At 35.0% G+C, this 23,692-nt stretch overlaps 1 protein-coding gene across 7 annotated transcripts in view; it reads right to left on the bottom strand.

Annotated features, from left to right (window-relative positions):
• The window catches only part of DENND4A (DENN domain containing 4A), a 139,425-nt gene that overhangs the window by 80,693 nt on the left and 35,040 nt on the right, over nucleotides 1-23,692 (bottom strand). For all 7 annotated transcript variants that reach the window (XM_077881536.1, XM_077881541.1, XM_077881538.1 and 4 more), the window contains exons 2-3: nucleotides 9,802-9,880; nucleotides 3,036-3,368 (exon numbers count right to left, since the gene is read on the bottom strand). In XM_077881536.1, coding sequence (XP_077737662.1) covers nucleotides 3,036-3,346 — 311 coding nt within the window. In that variant the 5' untranslated portion in view covers nucleotides 3,347-3,368; nucleotides 9,802-9,880. The remainder of the gene's footprint in view (nucleotides 1-3,035; nucleotides 3,369-9,801; nucleotides 9,881-23,692) is intronic.

A 23,692-nucleotide genomic window follows, 5' to 3' on the forward strand; every position in this document is an offset into this window, starting at 1 on the left:
AAATTTCTTAAAGATATGGAATATAAATACATTTAATACATAATTGTTGGGCAGCCTGGTGGCCCAGCTGTTTAGTGCCACCTTCAGCCCAGGTGTGATCCTGGAGACCCGGGATGGAGTCCCATGTCAGGCTCCTTGCATGGAGCCTGCTTCTCCCTCTGCCTGTGTCTCTGCCTCTCTCTCTCTCTGTGTCTCTCAGGAATAAATAAATAAATAAAAATCTTTTAAAAAAAGACATAAAAAGACATAATTGTTTCATTCGTCAGGTATTGTGCTGTTATATATATATATATAACTTGTGTAACTATTTTTTATTTTTATACTGTTAGAAACTTTTCTTGTCTAACTAAACTGAGCTTTTCAAAGGCTCTTAAAAATGTTGCCCTATCCTCCACAATGACAAACAAGGGGGATATTTATAAGAGTGGTTAATTTATTCATTCCAGTTTAAGTCCTTTCTTATTAGAGAATCCTTCCTATACTTGGAAAATTCCTCATCTCTAAACTAGGAAACTCCAGTACCCTAACAAGAATCTGCAACATTCCTTTCATTTCATCCACAAGTTATAATTCTGACAATGATCAGTGGTCACAGGAGCAAATTACCTAATCTTTTGAATAGATTTTCTTTTCAAACATTACCTAATCTCATAGATTTTCTATAAGAGACTCTTAACTATAGAGAACAAACTGAGGGTTGCTGGAAGGGAGGTGAGTAGGAGGATGGGCATTAAGGAGGGCATATGATATAATGAGCACTGGGTGTGATATGCAACTGATGAATCACTAAACTCTACCTCTGAAACTAATAGTACACTATATGTTAATTAGCTGAATTTAAATCACAAAAAAATCTGATAGACAATCAAAAAAAAAAAAATGAATGAGCTGGTCCTAAAATTCATATGGAAATTCAAGGGACCCAGAATAGCCAAAATTATCTTAAAAAAGAATAAAGTTGGAAGACTCACACTTAATGTGTAATATAAAAAATTACTAAAAAGCTATAGTAATCAAAACGGTATAGTACTGGCACAAAGATAAGACATGTAGACAAAACAGAATTGAAAATCCAGAAATAAACCTATATATCTATGGCTTATTAAGTTTTTGAAAATCGGGAAAGAATATTCTCAACAGATGGTGCTAGGACAACTGGATATTCATAAGCAAAATAGTGAGGATGAACCCCTCCCTCAATTATATATAAAAATTAACTCAAAATAGATCAAAGACCTAAATGTAAAGGCTGAATCTATGAAACTCTTAGATAAAAACTTAGGTGTAAATCCCCATGACTTTGGATTAGTAAAAACCTTCTTAGATATGATGCCAAAACACAAGCAACAAAAGAAAAAATAGATCAGACATGATCAAAATTAAAAACCTTTCAGCTTCAAAGGATACCATAAAGAAAGTGAAAAGACAACCCACAGAATGGTGGAAAACACTTGTAAATCATATATCTGATAAGGGACTTGCATCTAGAATATGTAAAGAACTCTTAAAAGCTCAACAGTAAAAAGACATGTCAATTAAAAAATGGGTAAACGATTCTAAATAGACCTTTCTCAAAAGATTTACAGATGGCCAACAAGTACATGAAAAGATGTTCAATATCATTAACCATCAAGTGAATGCAAATCAAGACCACAATGACCTACCACTAGGAAAGCTATAATCAAAATGACAATATAAAATGTTGGCAAAGAGGTGGAGAAATTGGAACTTTCATACACTGCCGGCAGGATTGCAAAGTAGTGTGGTTATTCTGGAAGACAGTCATGCAGTTCCTCAAAAGATTAAACCTAGAATTATCATATGACCCAGGAACTGCACTCCTAAGTATATATACAGAGAAATGAAAACATATGTCCCTACAAAAATTTATATATGATTATTTCCAGTAGCATTTTTCATAATAGCCAAAAAGTGAAAACAACTCACATGTCCATCAAACTGATGAATAGATAAACTGCATAAATAAATAAATAAACAGTGGAACATTATTCAGTCATGTAAAGGAATAAAGTACTGACACATACTATAACATGAATCAACCTGGAAAATACAATGTTAAGAAGCCAGGAACATAAAGTATTCTTTTTTTTTTTGCCTTAGAATATGATTCTATTTATATAAAATCTCCAGGACAGGCAATTCATAGAGACAGAAAGTAGAATAAGCATTGCCTAGAGCTGAGGAGGTTAGACAGAACTGGAGAGCAACTAAAATGAGTACCAGGTTTCTTTCTGGCATAATAAAAATGTTCTATAATTTACTGTGGTGATGGTTGCACAACTCTATACATACTAAAAACTACCGGATTGTACACTTTAAATTGTTGAACTCTATGGTATTTGAATTCTATCTCAATAAAGCTGTTATAGAAAAAAAAGAGCCCTAAGTTCAATATAGTATCCTAAGTAAAGCACTAATTTATCCCAAATCCTTGTTTGGTGCATACAGCCTTAAGCATCTCTCTACAATGTGACTGACGCTCAAAAGCCATCCTTTTCTAGTACTTTTTAAATGATTAAAATTCCTGTGGTTAGGATAATACTCTAGTTTCCTGGTACTTTTTTTTTTTTTTTTAAGATTTTATTTATTCATTCATGAGAGACACAGAGCGAGAGAAAGAGGCAGAGACACAGGCACAGGGAGAAACAGGCTCCATGCAGGGAGCCTGACGCAGGACTCCATCTCAGGTCTCCAGGATCACGACCTGGGCCAAAGGCGGCGCTAAACTGCTGAGCCACCTGGGCTGCCCTCCTGGTATTTTTCTGTAGAAGTTTTCCACATCTTTCCCCTACATTTAACAGAAAGAAACTCTGACAAGAAAAAACTGCGGGGAATCCATAGGACAAAGGGACACTCAAATGGTATAAGGAACACAGAAAGAGAACACAGCATTCTAAAAATGTGTCTATTTTTCTAAAGCTGCCATGTATCTATTAATGAACAAATTGAACAATAGACTTCAAAATCTACAAGGCATATTATTTTGATTAATGGCACAATTTTTAAATACCTACCCCAGATCTGTAAGTGGAGGCTTATCTCTTCCTCTTCTGTAGCAAAGGTAAATCTGTGGCCCCACAAGACTTCCATTATTGAGATCAGCCGACAATCCAGTTGGGGTAACATCAATACATATATAATCCCGTGGCACTTCTTCCCCAAGAGATTTAATAATCACCGAAACATCTGTGATAGGTTCTTTTGGTTTAGCTACTTTATGACAGGCATCATTGAAGTGAATTTCTTCTTCAAGAGGCTTTGAAACATCAGTTAATCCTGCTACAACAAAGTAGTCAGCAACACGAGGACCCTTATCTTCAATCATCTTCCATTACAGAAGGTTACATCTAAAAAGAAAGTGAAAGACTAGTATTCTCCTCTAATACGTCAAATAAATAAAAGTGGTTTGCACATAAATAAGAATGAAAAACTGTAGAAATTTAGGTATTTAATAAAGTAATTTCTTTTTTTTTAAAGAAAAACTGAAGAACACTACTTTTCTGATAAACAGTACTGTTATACATTTCATTTTGATATGTAAAATGTATGGTTTTTTTAAAAATGGGAATATATTTAACATTATTTTTTGAATATAAAAGTAATGCATAAATTTCAATTTTTTACAACGTGGAAGCCCGGATTCCTAAGTAGACAACAAAAACAACAACGAAACACCTGTTTGTAAATGCACAGACTAACCTATAAAAATGAAATTCCCCAGGCCACAAACCAAAGACCAGAGTGCCATGTGTAAGCTGATAATGGGTCAGGCTTTGTGGACCTCCTCAGTAATCAAGGGTTTGTGTTTTAAAAGACATTACAGGGACAAGAGACAAGGCTCTGGGACCACATAAGATAGGGAATTAGAACTGAGATATGTATCTGTATCAAAACAACAGCCTCAAAGGACTACATCTCCAGTTAAAGAGTGGGTTTAAAAAATCCATCCACTGGTACAGGGAGATTAATAGTTTGCCTCAATCTGGGCCCAACTTTGGAGGGGGTAAAAATTCTCTGTGAATGCATAGTAACAGACCTACTCATACTTGCATATGAGGTTTGACTTTAAGCCATCTGTATAGTCCCAAGAAGCTCCAAACAGATATTAACAACTGTGTTCCCAGGCTAATGATGCCCCGGGGGAAACAAATACAAAACAGCTCTAGAAGGAACATCATCAGGTTTTTCCACAGATAAAACCCTTGCCGATGATGACCTTCTATTCCAAAACTACAAAAACATACAAAGAAAAACCCAGCCCCAATGAGTCTCAGCAGATAAAACAGAGGAACTTCAAATAATAAAAATAGGGCAGCAATTATAATAGTAATGCATACTTATAACAAATTCAAAGAAAAATACACAAAGTAGAATCCACTATGTATTTGTAAATACTTTAACAGCAAAATCTCATTCAGGTGTCATTTAAACTTTGTTTCTTTAACTAGGAGAATATATCCTCCACAGTACTGTCATTGCTTATAGGAAAAAAGTTTAATATAAAACAGGTATTTTCCAACATATGTCTCCTGTTAAACCTAGTTCTAATAAAGGCAAAAGAGGACAAATAAATTAGATATATACACTACATGCCTCTTTTACAGATTTATAATAAACTATATAAATATGAAAAGCCTCAGCAGTCCTTTGATAAAGGCACCTGTTAACTTTGCTTAGCCCAGGATTTCCCAAGTCTCTTTGAATAATGAACCCTATTTTCCCCCTTAAGGGCTAGAAAAAAACCCTCAAACATGCTTTAGAAAATGCTAGTTTAAAATAAATAACCTTTAAAAAAAATAATAAAATAAAATAAAATAAATAACCTTTGTAGAGTATAAAGTAACTGAGGGCAAACAAATTTTTATGGAGTATACTTGTTTATAATTATCACTATTTTCATCATAATCCCAAAACATAGAACTTTATTGCTAATCTAATGAGTTTTCAGAATTAGCAACTTCCTTACACATAAGATTTCTGGAAAAAGGGGGGGGGTGCTTAAACTTTTCAGAAATGGCCCCTAGCCTGACAGGAAAGAGAAAGTAATAAATAAGCTGTCTTCCTGAGAAGACTCTGTGAAACAGAGTCCTCACTCTCAGTTGACTACATATAACAGGTAGTCCACAAAAAGCAAGTAGTTTTACTCCAATAATCATGTATCCATTTCTAAAAAGAGAACAAAAGCACCATTTTTTAAAGCACTTTTGTATATAACTTTTTTTTCATTTCATTACATAATCTTTGAAAATATTTTTTTAATGGTTGCGTAGTATTTTATGAACATAACATTACTGGTTTATTTGCTATTGTTGATCATTTTTACTTCTTTTTTTTTTTTTAAAGATTTTATTTATTTATTCATGATAGTCACACACACACAGAGAGAGAGAGGCAGAGACACAGGCAGAGGGAGAAGCAGGCTCCATGCAGGGAGCCCGATGTGGGATTCGATCCCGGGTCTCCAGGATCGTGCCCTGGGCCAAAGGCAGGCGCCAAACCTCTGCGCCACCCAGGGATCCCTCATTTTTACTTCTTTTGCTAATATTTTTAAATGCTATGATGAGTAATCTTGAACATAAACCTATAGCTACAACTCTTATTATTTCTTCAGAAAAAAATTTATTAAAGTAGAATTGCTAGGTCAAAAGTTAATAAAAAAAAAAAAAAAGTTAATATAACCAAGCCTCTACATATATTTATTTGCTTTTATGTGTGCATGAATTTGAAGCTATAAGCTCTTGATAGACACAAATCTTAAAAATACCTTGGTAAACCACTTTCCTTTCATTATAATAAGGATTATTTAAATTTTCTTTTTCCCAGACTCTAACTTCATGTTATTTAAGTTTATTTATTTATTTTTAAAGTAATCTCTACACCCAACACAGTGATTGAATCACAACCCCCAGGTCAAGTGTTGCATTCTCTTCCAAATGAGCCAGCCAGGTGCCCCTTTAACTTTATGTTAATTAAATGACAACATATAGTCACTATCACATACCATGTAGTTTTATGTATTGCTATGCAGAAAGAAGAGAAAAAGAGTAGTACTATCATGAAAACATATATATATTTAATGAGTTCTTTTGAAAGTTGCTACCTTAGCTGTTGGAAATAAGCAGCTATTATACTAATAAGCAAATATTTGGGAGAAATTTATATGAAAAATTCATTTTGTTACATCTTCCTGATTCATAAATTTTAATGATTTGATCTCATTCAGAACTGAGTACAGTAAATAACTACTAAAGAGGAATAAATTATTGTTCTTCATCAATACATATAAGAAAATAATTTTAAAGTGGTAATAAAATCTTCTTACATTTATTGACAAAAAAGTAAATTACCTATTTCTCCAGTTCTCTTGCCTTGATGTCGTTGTTTCCCATTTAATCACTTGAAGGCGGAGAGTGGTTAGGAAGATAAACAAAATGCTTTAAGGCACTGCTGACCATGTATGTAATGCCAAGAACATAGCTGGCAACATTCCAGGTGACTTCTTGCAAGATCTAAATGCCCTTTAATTCACTCAGAAAAGTCTATAATACTGAAAATGCACCTCTACTTTTTATTATAAATCAACTGTTTTTAAAATACGTTTGAGGTTTAGAAGCTAGGAGGAAGACATTGTTAAAAATTACAAGGTAAAGAAAATACTGAAAATCTTTGATACAAATGAAAAACAGTATTTTCTAACAATTCCATTTAGCCAAGAGACTTCCACCAAAGTGTGAAAATTACAATCCTTGTGAAAAATACTACGTATATATTAAGACAAAATGCCTTGTGTTGGCAAGAACTACCAACAATTCCTTGGAAAAAACATTTGAAGAAAACATCCCTAGTCGCATACAAAACTTGGACTTTTGGTTTACAGGAGAGCAAAAGCCCCTAAACAATTAGGAGGTACATAGGTAAATTTCTTTTCTTTTTGTAAATAAATGTCTTTGAATTCATTTAAACTGGGGGCCATACAACACAAGCAGTTGATTCAACAGTTCTGTAAATAATCACAGTAATGGAAAACGCTGACACAAGCTTTACCCAAGCTGGCTAAGAATAATACTACATTATTAACCAACTATTGTTTTTCATTTTTTCTTTGTTCAACATGATATAGATAACTTAAGAAGTTAGCTTATAAAATGTTTATAGGTATTTTAAAATTTGACATTCTTGCTTGGCTAGTATTTCACTTCAAATTATATCTATTTTCCTTAAGAATAGAAAACAAGGAGGTGCTCGCTATTCCTAAAAGGTTTATGAGAACTAAATTAAGAAATTGTTATAAGAAAGCTCTTGCTCATTCACAAACTAATGGAGACTGGTTTGTTTTTCTCCCTTTCAATATCTACCCAATCAATTCAGATTCTTTTGTATTTCTTCTATCCAGTACATCAAAGTAGTTAAGTATTTTCTAGCTAGGCTAACTCTACGTACAAGAAAAGACAAGAGCAGAAAGGTAACACTTTAAAGGTAGATGAAAAACAAAAATCTGAGCATAGAAGTTTTGCAAAGTCAAATTTTTGGAAAATTTGAAATGGTAAAAGGATCAATAGTCTTTCCGATAGAGAATGATAAATAGTCACAAACTCAAGACCTGTATGTGAAAATGGTCGATAACACAATGGATTAGTTTGACTATCCCTCACTCCAGTTCACTTGAGTAAGTAAGCTGAAAGAAATTTTCTTTTTTAAAAAAGTAACTCCACAGTTAAAAATGTAATCTAGCCATCCTCTACCACAGACTCTCATTTCCATCTTTTCTAAACTTCATCTTTCATTTTTTTCCCAACCCATCCTACAAATTTAGTTTTGCTCTCTTCCTCTTTGACAAACACTATTGCCTCTTCTGCCAGTACATATTCATCATATTTGTTTTAAACTTAAGTTTATTTGGATTTTCATTTAAACTTTATGAATTGTACAAAATAACAGAACATAAAAGAAATTTCTCCATTCCCAATAATAAATCTGATTTATGTTTGACAATGTTTCCTAGTCTTGAGAACAGATAACATCCTTCTAGTCCTCACGAACAATTACTAAATAGAATATAAATATTTGTATACTTATTTAGTAAGCAATCTTCTAAACTGTTATACTCTTCATAATTATACTGAGTGGTTATATAATATTCCATCAGATAGAACTATACACTATAACCACTACTCCATTTTTCCATTCCCAGCTAGTATTGAAAGTATGATAGACAAGTGCTTAAAAATATACTTGTTAAATGAATTAATAGTCCACTTTATAACCCTCAAGCATAGGTCTTTTTTCGGTAATTCAGAATGAATTTTCTGAACCTCAATTACCTTAATACTGTCTGTAGTTGTTGAATATAGAGCAGATATAGATAACCCAGATGATTTGAGTCTAGAAACCAGTAATTAAAACCATCAGAGCCTTAGGCAAAATTAGAAATTTATTGAGTGATTCATTCATTCAATGTATTTTTCATAAATACTTACAAAGATCTGACACTATTCTAGGAGCTAGTGATAGACAATATTGATGATAGCCATAGCCTCTGCCTTCAAGGAGTTTTTCTTTCTAGCTCTACTTTCTCACATCTCTGTCTATATTTTTATCCCACCTCTAGTCCTCTTTTCTCCTATCACCCTTCCAGATTCCAAGTGCTGGACTTCAATCTGTCCAGTTTCCCTACCATTCCCTCCACCAAAAGCCCCATGCATAGATGTGACCCCTACTTTATTGTCCTTTTCCCCCATCTCCTTGAAAGTTGGACCCCTTCAGCATTAGTATTCTACGGAATTTTGAAAGGAAAGAAATCTTATTTGCATATCATATTTAACAGTAGGGTGACCTTTTATTTTTAATTAATATTTTACTGAAGATTCTTTTCATGATTTTCAAAAAATTTTATTTTATTTTTATTAAATTCAATTTCCCAAAATACAGTATAACACTCAGTGCTCATCTCATCATGTGCACTGGGTGACCTCCTTTTCAAAAGGTTCAACTTACCCAAAGCAAATGTGACTTTTTTTAAAAAAAAAAACAAGCTTTAGTAACCCAGAATAATGGACTATGGTGGGGCAAATTTCTTGTCTAATTTGGGCTCACCTCCTCTCTCAATATCTATTTCCAAGAAAAAAACCAACACACACAAAACTATGTAATTTGAGAGCTCCCTTTTGGATGATTACTAACCTTTGAATTTTTATAAAAAGAAAAAAAAATCAAGCTGGGAATAACAGACATTTTGAGGGGAAAGGATTTTATTACTAATCCTAATCTAATCCCTCATTTTAAAGAAACTAAAACACAGAAGGTAATTCACTTAAAGATATGTAGCTAGTTAGCACCAGACAAGGCAAGGACTCAGTCCAGTATTTTTTACATTTGAGGATGTTGCCTCTACTAATGGTCAATAATAGTGACTCAGGGTACATCTTTTTTTTTTTTTTAAGATTTTATTTATTTATTCATGAGAGAGAAGGAAGCAGAGACACAGGCAGAGGGAGAAGCAGGCTCCACGCAGGGAGCCCCATATGGGACTTGATCCCAGATCCGGGGATCACACCCTGAGCCAAATGCAGACAGACACCCAACCGCTGAGCCACCCAGGTGTCCCGACCCAGGGTGTATCTTAAGACATCTTTCAATAAAGCTATATTGTATCACTTGTTATTCGTAATCATTATGTGGTGAATATATGCCAAATTCTTTTAAGAGCTGGTAAATTAACCTTTCAGTGTTTCACAGAGAAAACAACTAATAGAAACAAATCAAAATGAAAAAACTACTTACACATTACTGAAGGTCTTTCCCTGAAAATGATGCCAGGTCTTAATTTCTGAATTCTACAAGCCTCAGAGTTTGAGAAATACTGTGTGGAAAGAATAAAAATTGAACTTAAATTAATTCCAGTGAAATATTTCCCCTAAGATGCTTGTAGATACTTAACAATAATTTTCAAAGAAAATGACTGTATATATTGTTTTCATATGCTTAAGACCCAAGACAAGACCCAATAAGTCATTTTCAACCAAAACACTGTTCTTCCTTGAACATATTTAAGAATACCTACATATTAAAAAAAAAAAAAAAAACAGCAGATAATGGGGAGAATAACAGAGAGAAAAATAAAAAAATAATGGCACAAAAGAGTAAAGGTGTACAAAAACAAGAAGTATGAGGGAAAAAATGGGGCATGATGTGGTATTTCAGTTCTACAGAAAAATACACACATTTGACAATTTAAATATGGATGCAAGTAATTTCCATTTATATAAGTTTTAAAGAAGTCAACACATAAAAGTATTTTCCCTTTATCACAGATTTTATTATTAATTTAAATTTTAGGTAGTTAACATATAGTGCAATATTGGTTTCTGGAATAGAATTTGGTGATTCATCACTTACTTACAACACCCACTGTTCATGATAACAGTACCCTCCTTAATACCCATCACCCGTCTAGCTCATCCCCTACCACTTCTCTCCATTAACCCTATCTTGTTCTCTACCATTACGAGTCTCTTAGAGCTTGTTTTCCTCTCCCCCCTTCCCATATGTTCATCTATTCTTTCTTAAATTCCACATATGAGTGAGATCATATGGTACTTGCCTTTCTCTGACTTATTCACTTAGCATAATATACTCTAGCTCCATCCACATCCTTGCAAATAGCAAGATTTTATTCTTTTTGATGGCTGAGTAATATCCCATTGTATACATATACCATATCTTCTTATCCATTCTCAGTTGATGGACATATGGGCTCTTTCCATAGTTTGGCTATTGTTGATAATGCTGCTGTAAACATCAAGGTGCATGTATCCCTTCAAATCTGTATTTTCATATTCTTTGGGTAAATACCTAGTAATACAGTCGCTGGATCATAGGGTAGTTCTATTTTTAACATTTGGAGGAACCTCGATACTGTTCTCCAGAGTGGCTGCACCAGTTTGCATTCCCACCAACAATACAAAGGGGTTCTCCTTTCTCTGCATCTTCATCAACACCTGTTGTTTCTTGTGTTGTTAATTTTAGCAATCCTGACAGGTGTAAGATGTTATCTCATCATGGTTTTGATTTGTATTGCCCTGATGATGAGTGATGTGGAGCATCTTTTCATGTGTCTGTTAGCTATCTGGATCTCTTCTTTGGAAAAATGTCTATTCATGTCTTCTGCCCATTTCTTAGCTGGATTATTTGTTTTTGGGGTGTTGAATTTGATCAGTTCTTTATAGATTTTGGATACTAACATAACCCTTTATCAGATATGTCACTTGCAAATATCTTCTCCCATTCTGTAGGCTGCCTTTGGTTTTGTTGACTGTTTCCTTTGCTATGCAGAAGCTGTTTATCTTGATGAAGTCCTAATCATTTTTACTTTTGTTTCCCTTGCCTGTGGTGACATGCCTAGTAAGAAGTTGCTATGGCTGAGGTCAAAGAGATTTCTGACTGTGTTCTCCTATTATTACTGATTTAAAATACCATTTAAATAGCATCAGAACAACTGTTTAGTAAGACATGGTTGGGATATCATCAAGGAACCCAGCTCCTCTGATCAAGATAATAAGCAATTTATATTATGGGATTCAATATGCCATCACCATATTTTCTTAAAATTGAGTAGTTCAGTAAGTTGTAGTAATGAGTAATTTTAAATATCAAATGAAAAGATGATGCCACTGACAAAGTCTTAAAGTATAGCCAGTCCAACTGTATCGCATCAATTTATGTTATCTCTATAATGCTGAACACACACACATACATATGTATGCATGCAAGTTTCATTAAGTGTCAAAAGTTTTTGCAGGAAAGCAAATTGAAGCACAGTAATCACAAGCACATCAAGAGGAAGAAACTGTAGCTCAAGACCAACACAAGAGTATCTACTAATAAGAGGGAAATAATAGCAACAGACATCAGATTTACCTAAACTGGTGATGCTTAACATGGGTGTGTTTGTGGGAAGTAGAAGAGAAAGGGGAGAAAGGGTCAAAATTATTTAAGTCAAAATTTGATAGTGTCTTAGAATGGAATGCAGGGTAAAAACAATGAATAAGAAATAATATAGGCACAATCTTGTTATGTTTTAAACTGCTAAAAATGGTCAGAATGCATATATGTGTCTTAAAAATTAAGATACCACTCCACCTCAGACTCACTGAGAAATTTCAGTTAGTAAATATAGAGTGGCATACATATTTTTCAACTATTTCTAAAACCTTATTGCTAGAAGGTAGCAAAGAGACAGTGTGACTTATGGGACAACACTAAATGAACTACCATTCACATTACAGGACTCTCAGAAGGATAAAGAGAGAAAGATGTAGAAATCTCATTTGAAGAAATAATGGCAGAAAATTTCCCTAACTTGGGGAAGGAAGAAAACATTTAGATTCAGGAAATCTAGCCAGCTCCAAATAAGAGAAACCCAGAGAGACCCACATCAAGACACATTGTAACTGAAATGTCAAAAGTTAAAGTCAAGGGCAACATATAAAAGCAAGAGGAAAACAGCTTTTTATGTACAAGAAATCCCCCATAAGACTACCAGCAGATTTCTCAGTACCAACTTTGCAAGCTAGAAGGGAGTGACATGACATTCAAAGTGCTGAAAGAAAAAAAAACATAAAACCAAGGATACTCTACCCAGAAAAACTGTAATTCAGAATTGAAGGATAAAGTTTCCCCACAAGTAAAAGCTAAGGAGTTCATCACCATTATATTGGCCTTATAAGAAAAGTTAAGGGAACTTTAATTAGTAACAGGAACATGTATGAAAGAATATGTCAAAAAAAAAAAAAAAAAGGAATATGTCTCCCTGGAAAACTAAACATATAGTAAAGGTAGTAGATTAATAACTTATAAAGCTAATATGAAGGTTAAAAGACATAGTAAAAATAATTGATTCAGATATCAAAGCAAAATAAAAAGATATGAAATGTAACATCAAAAACATAAAATGTGGAGAGGAGAGTATAAATACTGGGCTTTAGCACAGGATCAAACTTTAGTTGTTATCAACTTAAAACAGACTGTTAGAAGTATGGGGTATTATATGTAAGCCTCCAGGTAACCACAAAGCAAAAACCTGTATTAAATACACAAAGGATAAGCAGAAAGGAATATAACCATATCACTATAGAAAGTCATCAGAGGCACCTGGGTGGCTCAATTGGTTAAGCATCCAAATCTTGATTTTGGCTCAGGTAATGATCTTAGGGTCATGAGACTGAGCCCTGTATCAAGCTCCTTAGTAGAGAGTCTGCTTAAGATTCTCTTTCTTTCTCCCTCTGTCCCTCTCACGCCCTCACTCCTATTCACTCTCTCTCTCTCTAAAATAAATAAACCTTAAAAAAAAGTCATCAAACCACAAAAGAAGAGAACTAGAAGGAAAAGAGAACTACAAAAATAGAAAACAATGAACAAAATGTCAGTAAGCACATATCCATCAGTAATTATTTTAAATGTAAATGGACTAAATTCTCCAATCAAAAGACAGAGTAGTTGAATGGATTAAAAAAAGACCCATCTATATGCTGTCTAAAAGAGATACACTTTAGATGTAAGGGCACACACAGGCTGAAAGTGAAGGGATGGGGATGCCTGGATATCTCAGTCTGTTGAGTGTTTGACTCTTAGTTTCAGCTTGGGTCATGATTTCAGGGTCCCGAGATCAAGCCTTGAGCACGGGGCCTTCTTGTTTCTCTCCCTCTGCTACTCTCCTCTCCCCCTAATGCTCATGCACACACTCTTACACACGTGCTCTCTCTCTCTCTCTCCCCCTCTGGAATTAAAAAAAAGAGAGAGAGAAAGAGAAGAAACAGAAACTGAGGGATGGGAAAAAAAGTGAAGAGATAGAAAAAGATATTCCATAAAAATGGAAGCCAAGAGAAAGCTAGAATAGCTATATCTATATTAGACAATATAGACTATAAACTATAATAACAAAGAAGGGCATTACATAATGATAAAGGGGTCGATTCGACAAGAGGATATAAAATTTTTTGAAGATTTTATTTATTTATTTGAGAGAGAGAGTGAGCATGAGAGGGGAGAAGGGCAGAGGGACAAGGAGACTCTCCACTGAGTGCAGAGCCTGATGTCAGGCCTGATCCCAGGACCCTAATATCATGTCCTGTCCTGAAATCAAGAGTTGGATGCTTAACCTATTGAGCCACCCAGGTACCCCAAGGATATAACACTTATAAATATTTATGTACCCAACATAGGAGCACCTAAATTATTTTTTAATAATATTAAATTAATAAATATTAATAATATTAAAGCAAAACTTAACAGACCTAAAAGGAGAAACAGACAGCAATAGAAAGACAGTAGGGAACCCTAATACCCCACTCACATCAACTCACAGATCATCCTGATAGAAAACCAATAGAGAAACATCAGCTTTTTTATTTTTTATTATTTATTTATTTATTTTTAAAGATTTTATTTATTTATTCATAATAGACATAGGGGAAGAGAGAGGCAGAGACACAGGCAGAGGGAGAAGCAGGCTCCATGCAGGGAGCCTGATGTGGGACTTGATCCCGGGACTCCAGGATCGTGCCCTGGGCCAAAGGCAGGCACGAAACCGCTGAGCCACCCAGGGATCCCTTTTTTTTTTTTAGATTTTATTTATTTATTCATGAGAGACACACAGAGAGAGAGGCAGAGACACAGGCAGAGGAAGAAGCAGGCTCCATGCAGGGAGCCCGATGTGGGACTCGATCCCAGGACCCTGGGGATCACACACCAAGCCAAAGGCAGATGCTCAACTGCTGAGCAACCCAGGTGTCCCAAAACATAAGCTTTAAATGATACATTACATCAGATGGACTTAACAGATATTTACAGAACATTCTATCCAAAAGCAAGAGAATACACATTCAAGTACACATGCAACATTTTCCAAAATCATAGGCTAGCCTATAAAATAAGTCTTAATAAGTTTTTTTTATAATAAATTTATTTTTTATTGGTGTTCAATTTGCCAACATACAGAATAACACCCAGTGCTCATCCTGTCAAGTGCCCCCCCCCTCAGTGCCCGTCACCCATTCACCCCCACCCCCTGCCCTCCTCCCCCTTCCACCACCCGTAGTTCGTTTCCCAGAGTTAGGAGTCTTTATGTTCCGTCTCCCTTTCTGATATTTCCCACACATTTCTTCTCCCTTCCCTTATATTAAGTCTTAATAAATTAAAGAGGATTACAATCATATCAAGTATCTTTTACAACCATGATATTAAACTAGAAATTAATGAAATTAGGAAAATTAGAAATTCTTGTTTTTTTAGATACTACATATAAGTGAAATCGTGTATTTTTCTCTGACTTCTTTAACTTAGATGCCTGCAACGCCCATTCATGTTGTCACAAATAGGAAGATTTCAGGGCAGCCCAGGTGGCTCAGCACTTCAGTGCCACCTTCGGCCCAGGTTGTGGTCCTGGAGACCTGGGATGGAGTCCCACATTGGGCTCCCTGCATGGAGCCTGCTTCTCCCTCTGCCTGTGTCTCTACCTCTCTCTCTGTGTCCCTCATGAATAAATTAATGAAATTTTTTTTAAAAAAGGAAGATTTCATTCTTTTTATGGGTAATATTCCATTATATATGTGTATATGTATGTACACACACACACACACACACACACACACCCCTTCTTCATCCACTCACCTATTGATGGAGTTAGGTTGCTTCCATATCTTGGCTACCATAAACAATGCCATAATGAGAATGGGGGTGGATGCATAGATCTTTTTGAATTGGTGGTTTATTTTCTGTAAATACTCAGAAGTGGAATTGCTAGAATGTATAGAATGTAGTTCTATTTTTAATTTTGGGGGGGAACTTCCATACTGTTTTCCACAGTAGCTGTGCCAATTTACATTTCCACCAACAGTACATGAGGAGGGTTCCCTTTTCTCCACATCCTTGCCAACACATATTATTTATTGTCACTTGATAACAGCACTTCTAATAGGTGTGAGGTGATCTCACTGTGGTTTTGATTTTCATTTCATTTGATTTAGAGATGTTGAGCATCTCTTCATGTACTTGTTGGCCATCTGTATGTCTTCTTTGGAAAACAATGTCTATTCAGATCCTCTGCCCATTTTTTTTACTGGATTGTTTAGCTTTTTCCTATTGAGTTAAACAAACATTTTATTCATTTTGGATACTTAACCCCCTGTCAGATTTATAATTCACAAATATTTTCTCTCATTTGGTAAGTTGTCTTTTCATTTTGTTAATTGGTTCATTTGCTGTGAACAGCTTTTTAGTTTGATGTAGTCCCAACTTGTTTATTTTTGCTGTTGTTGCCTTCACTTTTGTTGTCAAATTCCAAAAATCACCACCAAGACCAATGACTAGGAGGTTACTAAGTTTTCTTCAAGAAGTTTTATGGGGGATCCCTGGGTGGCGCAGTGGTTTGGCGCCTGCCTTTGGCCCAGGACGCAATCCTGGAGACCCGGGATCAAATCCCACGTTGGGCTCCGGTGCATAGAGCCTGCTTCTGTCTCTGCCTCTCTCTCTCTCTGTGTGACTATCATAAATAAATAAAAAAAAAAAAAGAAGTTTTATGGTTTCAAGTCTTATGCTTGAGTCTTTAATCTATTTTGAGTTAATTTTTGTTAATGGTGAAAAATTGTGATCCAGTTTCATTCTTTTACACGTGGCTATCCAATATGCCCAACACCATTTATTGAAGAGACTGTCCATTTCCCACTGTATGTTCTCACCTCCTTAGATTAATTAACTATGATTAATTTAATTATGTAAGCATAAATTTATTTCTGGGCTCTCTATTCTATTACATTGATTTATGGGTCTGTTTTTATGGCAATATCATATTGTTTTGATTACTCAGGCTTTGTAATTCAGTTTGAAATCAGGAAATGTGATGCCTCCAGCTTTGTTGTTCTTTCTCAAGATTGCTTTGGCTACTCAGGGTCTTCTGTGGTTCCATACAAATTTTGAGATTGTTCTATTTCTATAAAAAATGCCACTGGAACCTTGATAGAGATTGCACAGAATCTGTAGATAGCTTTGGGTATTATGAATATTTTAACAATATTAATTCTTTCAATCCATAGAATATGTTTCCATTTATTTGTGTCTTCTTCAATTTCTTTCATCAATGCCTTAGAGTTTTTAGGGTACAGGCCTTTCACCTCCTTGGTTAAATTTATTCCTAGGTATTTTATTCTTTTCAGTGTAATTGTAAATGGATTTGTTTTCTTAATTTCTCTGATAGTTCATTATTGGTGTATGGAAATTTACAACACGATTGTTATACTGATTTTGTATCCTGCAACTTTACAGAATTCATAGCCAGTGTGATTATGTTAATGTACTTCCTGCAATTACATATATTAAATGATCTTTCAGCAAAGACTATTGTAAATTCGTATTATTTTTAATCAAGTCTTTTATTTTCAGATAATTATGAATTCACATTCAGTTGAAAGAAACCATAAAGATCTGGCAACCTTTTACCCAGTTTCTCCCAATGACAACATCTTACAAAACTATAGTACAATATCACAGTTTGGATAGTGCATTAATGAGTTTACCTACTTTGTTTTGATTTCCCCAGTTTGACTTGTATTCGTGTGTGTGTGTGTATGGGCATAGCGTATTTAGTTCTATGCAGTTTTATCACACGCACGGCTTCATGTACTCATCATCAAGGTCAAGATACAGAACAATTCTATCACAAGGATTCCTAATGTAGACCTTTATAAGTATGTCCACTTCCCTTTTGGTGCCCCCAACCACTGTCCCTAATCCCTACTGGAGTGGTATGTTTTTACCAGAGTGTTCACGTAGCCTATGAAAGGAAAAGATAATGTCTTGAAAAGCAATATCCCCTTACAAAGTAGGTACAGAAACAAACCAAAGAATAGAGTGTAAGTATAGATGGTGTAGAAAGACTTGTTGGTCACATTTACTAAGCCATCTGGAACATTTTCTTTGAACATAATTACACAAACATACAAATGCACAGACATATGAACGTACAAAAAAGTATAAGAAAGACAGAGTGGTCATCTACTAAAGCACAATCAAGACTAATCCCCCTAGTTTTAAGACAAATTTTTGTATCATAGATAAATTCTAGTCTAGAATCAAGTAGACAATGTAAAATAGTGCTACATGACAACTACAACAGGAATTCTCAGATGTATGAGAAGATAAAAAAGAGTCTTTTACTGTATTCAGGGGCAACCTTGCCCCTCATCCAAAAATTAGATTGGAACTAAAGTAGCTAGTATTCCCTTGGGAATATGGATCTAGTCTGGAAAGAAAAGGAACAGATTGGAAATTACTGCATGTTAAGATACAGATACCTCTTGTCTCTCCAGATAGACTATAAACAATTCAAAGGAAGGAACTCTTCCCTTTATTTCTTTTGATTCTCTCATATAAATTATAGCAGTTATAAACACATGATAGGTTTGTAAATATTTATTAGATGAATGAGGTCAGCACAGTAGAAAAAAATGGGAAAGTTAGGACACCACAGAATCATAGGATTTTATTTTTATTTTATTTTATTTTATTTTAAATTTTTATTTATTTATGATAGTCACAGAGAGAGAGAGAGGCACAGAGACACAGGCAGAGGGAGAAGCAGGCTCCATGCACCGGGAGCCCGACGTGGGATTCGATCCCGGGTCTCCAGGATCGCGCCCTGGGCCAAAGGCAGGCGCCAAACCGCTGCGCCACCCAGGGATCCCGGATCATAGGATTTTAAAGCCAGGAAAGATCCTTGGAGATTTATTTGCCACTCTTCTTTTTATAATTGAAGAAATTGAGATTTAAAATTAAACAGCTTGTCCAATTTATGACTCACCTCTCATGGCTTTTAATTTGAAGTTCTACTATACCATACTTCAAGAATGGAAGACAAGGAAGCAATTCCCTGGGGAGATCTAAGTGTTAACTAGTGAACACAGGCTTTGATAGAGAAAAAAAAGTTAATAGGTAAATGGGAGAATTTAAACTGGCTGATGAATATGAGGCAATTAGCAGTAAGAAAAAGAACAAATGACCAAAAATAAGAGTAAAATAGAAAAGAAAGAAAAGTAAACAAAGAGATATGGCAAGAAAAGGAATAAAAAAGATGAAGGGAGAAAGCATAAAAGGAATAAAAGTTAAGAAGTGGAGAAATGGAGGGAGAAAAGTAGGAAATGGTTAAAAAGGGTAAGGAGGTAAGCCTGGCTGGCTCAGTTGGGAGAGCTTGACTTTTGGTCTTGGGGTTGTGAGTTCGAGCCTCATGTTGGGTGTAGAAATTACTTAAAAATAAAACCTTAAAAAAAGGGAGAGGGATGAAGAAATGGTATCTGGAGAATTTTTAATGCTATTTACTTTAACATAAAGAACCTATAAGATTTACCACTTTATATTAGCTTCCATATAAACTAATGGGAACAACAAATATCAACTACTAATCCTGTAATGAAAATCTGTTCATATCCAGCACTATATATGAAATATAAACATATAATGCATACCAGTCTAGAGTGAAGGGAAGTCTGCTTTTAAATTTTGTCTCTTGCACCATCTTTTTTTATTTAAATTAATTTCCCATATGCATACCACTCCCACATCTCAAAAGTTCTTACTTCCTCTTTAAATTATAAGTGGGCAGCCCCAATGGCCCAGCGGTTTGGCGCCACCTTCGGCCTGGGGTATGTTCCTGGTGACCCGGGATTGAGTCCCACGTCGGGCTCCCTGCATGGAGCCTGCTTCTCCCTCTGCCTGTGTCTCTGCCTCTCTCTCTGTCTTGAATAGATAAATAAAATCTTAAAAAATAAATAAATAAAAAAATAAAAAAATAAAAATTATCATAAGCATTTGTTAGCTAGTATCTAAAATAACTTGTTGCTTCCATTGGAATCTTCCCCCCAAATTTCTCTCAAACATACAATATCTCATTTTTCTTCTCGATTTCTTAGCCATACACAAGCTATCTGAAATAGTACTCATTGATTAAATAAAAACTTAAAAAAAGAAATAGTACTCAATGGGGTGATTAAAAATGTTTACATAAGACAATCTAAAATTCAGCTACAGAAATATATAATAAAAAATGAGATCCACTGATTTAAAATATCATTGTTCTTGACAAGTAGACAAGATTTATAGTTCTGTCATTTGATTAATGTTAAACACTTCAAATTTTTTTTAACATTTCAATTTTTAAAAAAATTTATGAGAGAGAGAGAGAGCGCGCGTGCACTTGAGCAGGGGAGGGACAAAGGGGGAGGAAGAGAGAATTCTCAAGCAGACCCTGCACCAAGAGCAGAGTCCAATGAAGAACTTGATCTCTCAACCCCGAGACCATGACCTGAGCTGAAATCAAGAGTCAGATGGTTAACCAACTGAGCCACCTAGGTGCCCCAAGGCTCACAGAATTTTTTAAAAAGATCTTAAAAGTCTTTTGGTTCAATCTTACCATTTTGTTGATGAGGAAATTAAAATGTTAGAAAGGCAAATTTGACTTGTCCAAAACAGCACAGCTCATCTGTAGCACAGTAGGACCTGAAACTCCTTATCTCAGATCTCTTGCTACTAGTTGACCCTTGAATAATGTGGGGATTAGAGGTATCAGCCCTCAGTGGAGTTGAAAATCTGCATATGACTTTGGCCCCTCAAAACTTTTTTTTTTTAAGATCTTTTATTATTTGTGAGAGACACAGAGAGATTGGCAGAGATATAAGCAGAGGGAGAAGCAGGCTTCCTACAAGGAACCTGATGTGGGACTCAATCCCAGGACCCTGGGGTCACAATCTGAGCGAAAGGCAGATGCTCAACTACTGAGCCACCCCAGTACCCCGATCCCTCAAAATGTAACTCCTACTATTGACCCAAAACCTTATCAATAGCTGTCAATCAACATGTATTTTGTATATGTATTGCATACTGTATTCTTACAATAAGGTAAGATAGAGAAAAGAAAATGTTATTAAGAAAATCATAAGAGAAAATACATTTACACTACTGTACTTTAAAAATCTACATATAATAGACCCACACAGTTCAAACTGGTGTCGTTCAAGGGTCAACTGTACATATATCATGTAGACTATTCCACAGAAGCCTGAAACAATGATCCATTATTGACAAGGGTAAGCAAATCAGCATAGTGAGGTTAGATTATGCATTCTTCTTTCTAAACATTCCGATGGCCAGAACCAGTCCTAGACAAAGTATATCTTCTATTCTTTAAAATCTTTTTACAAATTTTCAGCAATCAAACCAACCTCCAGGATCTTCCCTTTCTTCTTATTCTCATAAAAACGTAATAGTCCCACTAACTGCTGCACACTTTCAAATTTATATTACCAACCATAACTCGCCATTGAGACCCAAAAAGCCTTGATAACTCTACCTGTATATATAGTAGCCAAAACTAAACTATTTCTTTAGTAAAACTCCGTCATTAAACCTAAATACACTTCTCTCACACATGCATACACTTATATTCTATAAATTCACCTGGAAGGGAATAAATTTGAACATGAGATTTTACCTACACATATTATCAGTCAAGGGAGTTGATATTCTCAAGGGAGTATGAGCTCCAGGAAGAAAAAAATAAACATTGCAGGAGTACAAGGGAGGGGAGGGGGAAAAAGGCCAAAAACAGAACAACCTATCCCAGAGGAAACAGAATTCACGGTCCAGACCAAACACATTTCTTAGATAAGCATAACAAACATCCTCAGGAAACTAAAGTAGGATATTAGGAAAATAATAAGGAATAATGAAGAACCAACTAGAGATATTGGGTGTTAAAAATATAATAACTGAAAAATTTAAAGACAGGTTAAATAACAAAATGAATATAGTCAAAAAGATCAATAAGTAGATGATCAGGATGAGATGTTAAGAAGCTATAAATAAATGGAAAATATATACTATAAAAGTTTAAAAATATAGAGGCTTAACAGAATGAAAAGACAACCAACACACTTGGAGAAATATTTACAAAAGATATATCTGATAAAGGACTATTATCCAAAATATATAAAGAACACCTGAAACTCAACAATAAGAAAACAAACCACCTGATTAAAAAATGGGCAAAGGGCCTGAACAGATGCCTCACCAAAGAAGATATGGAACATAAGTAAGCATATGAAAAGACGTTCCACATCATATGTCACTATGGAAATGCTAAGTGAAATAACAATGAGATATCACCACACCCCTATTAGAAAAACCAAAATCTGGGACACTGACAACACCTATGATGATAAGGATGTGGAGCAACAGGAACTCTCATTCACTGCTGGTAAGAACGCGAGATGGTACATACAGTTACTTTCGAAGATGGCTTAGCAGTTTCTTACAAAACAAGGCATACTCTTACCATATAATCCAGCAATCACACTTCTAGGCATTTACAGATAGGAGCTAAAGACATGTCCATACAAAAGACCGCACATGGATATTCATAGCAGCTTTATTCATAATTGCTGCAACTCGGAAAGAAATAGAGGTTCTTTGGGTGGTGAATGGATCAACTGTGAGACATCTGTACAATAGAATATTATTCAGTTCTAAAAAGCAGTGAGCTATTGAGTTAAGCTACAAAAAGACAAATAAGAACCTTACATGCATATTAACTGAAAAAAAATCAACCTGAAAAAAGCTACATACTATATGATTCCAACTATAGGACATTCTGGAAAAGGCAAACACTTGGAGACAGCAAAAACTTGGGAGACAATTTGGGAGTTGACAGTGGTTAGAGAGGAGGGACAAATAGGCTAATAAGCACAGAGGATTTTTAAGGCAGTGAAACTGTTCTGTATCTGTCATTATGTATATGTCATTATACGTTTGTCAAAACCCACAGAATGTACAACACAAAGAGTGAACTGTAATGTAAGCTATGGACTTTGGGTGATAATGATGTGTCAACATAGGTTCACATATTGTAACAAATGTCCCACTCTGGTGTGGGATGTTTACTGTTGGGGAGGCTGTGCCTATGTTAGGGCAAGAGTATGTGGGAACTCTGTACTTTCTGCTCAATTTTGCTATGAATCTAAAACTGCTCTAAAAAAATAAAGTATATTTGAAAGAAAAAAATTAAAGGTTTAGTTCTGAACCCCCACCAAACACAGAGGCTAGAAAAATTGGAGTCAACATCTAACTAACAGGACTTTCAGAAGGTGGGAAAAAAACAAATGGAGGTAAGGAAATACTTAGAATAATGACCAAAAATCAATAAACTTTAAAAAACTGACAATGAAAATGAATACAAATATGAATCTAAAAAAAGGGTACCAACCAGAAGAATAGAGTATATAACTTTTAAACTGGCATCAAAAGTTTTATTTATAAAAAAAGTTTTATTCATCCTTAGAAAATAGGAAAAGAGAAAGAAGAAAGGAAAAGAAACTAGGGTAAACAAAATACAAAATAAGATGGCAGGATTAAATCCTAATAGTAAAAGACAAAGTTTAGCATACTAAAAAAACTCTTAGAAAGCTCTTGGAGGTAATATGCCAGTATTTTTACTGATCCTTGAACAAACCAGGAATGTTCCAGTCTCAAAGGCTTTTAACCTGCTGCTTTCTGTGCCTGGATTAGCCTTCTCTGCTATCAGCCAAGCCAGACCATCCTCAGGCCGTCTCTTTGAGGTCACCATCTCAGTGAG

This window comes from Canis aureus, chromosome 32 (assembly GCF_053574225.1).
Source record: "Canis aureus isolate CA01 chromosome 32, VMU_Caureus_v.1.0, whole genome shotgun sequence".
NCBI classification, from domain to species: Eukaryota; Metazoa; Chordata; class Mammalia; order Carnivora; family Canidae; genus Canis; species Canis aureus.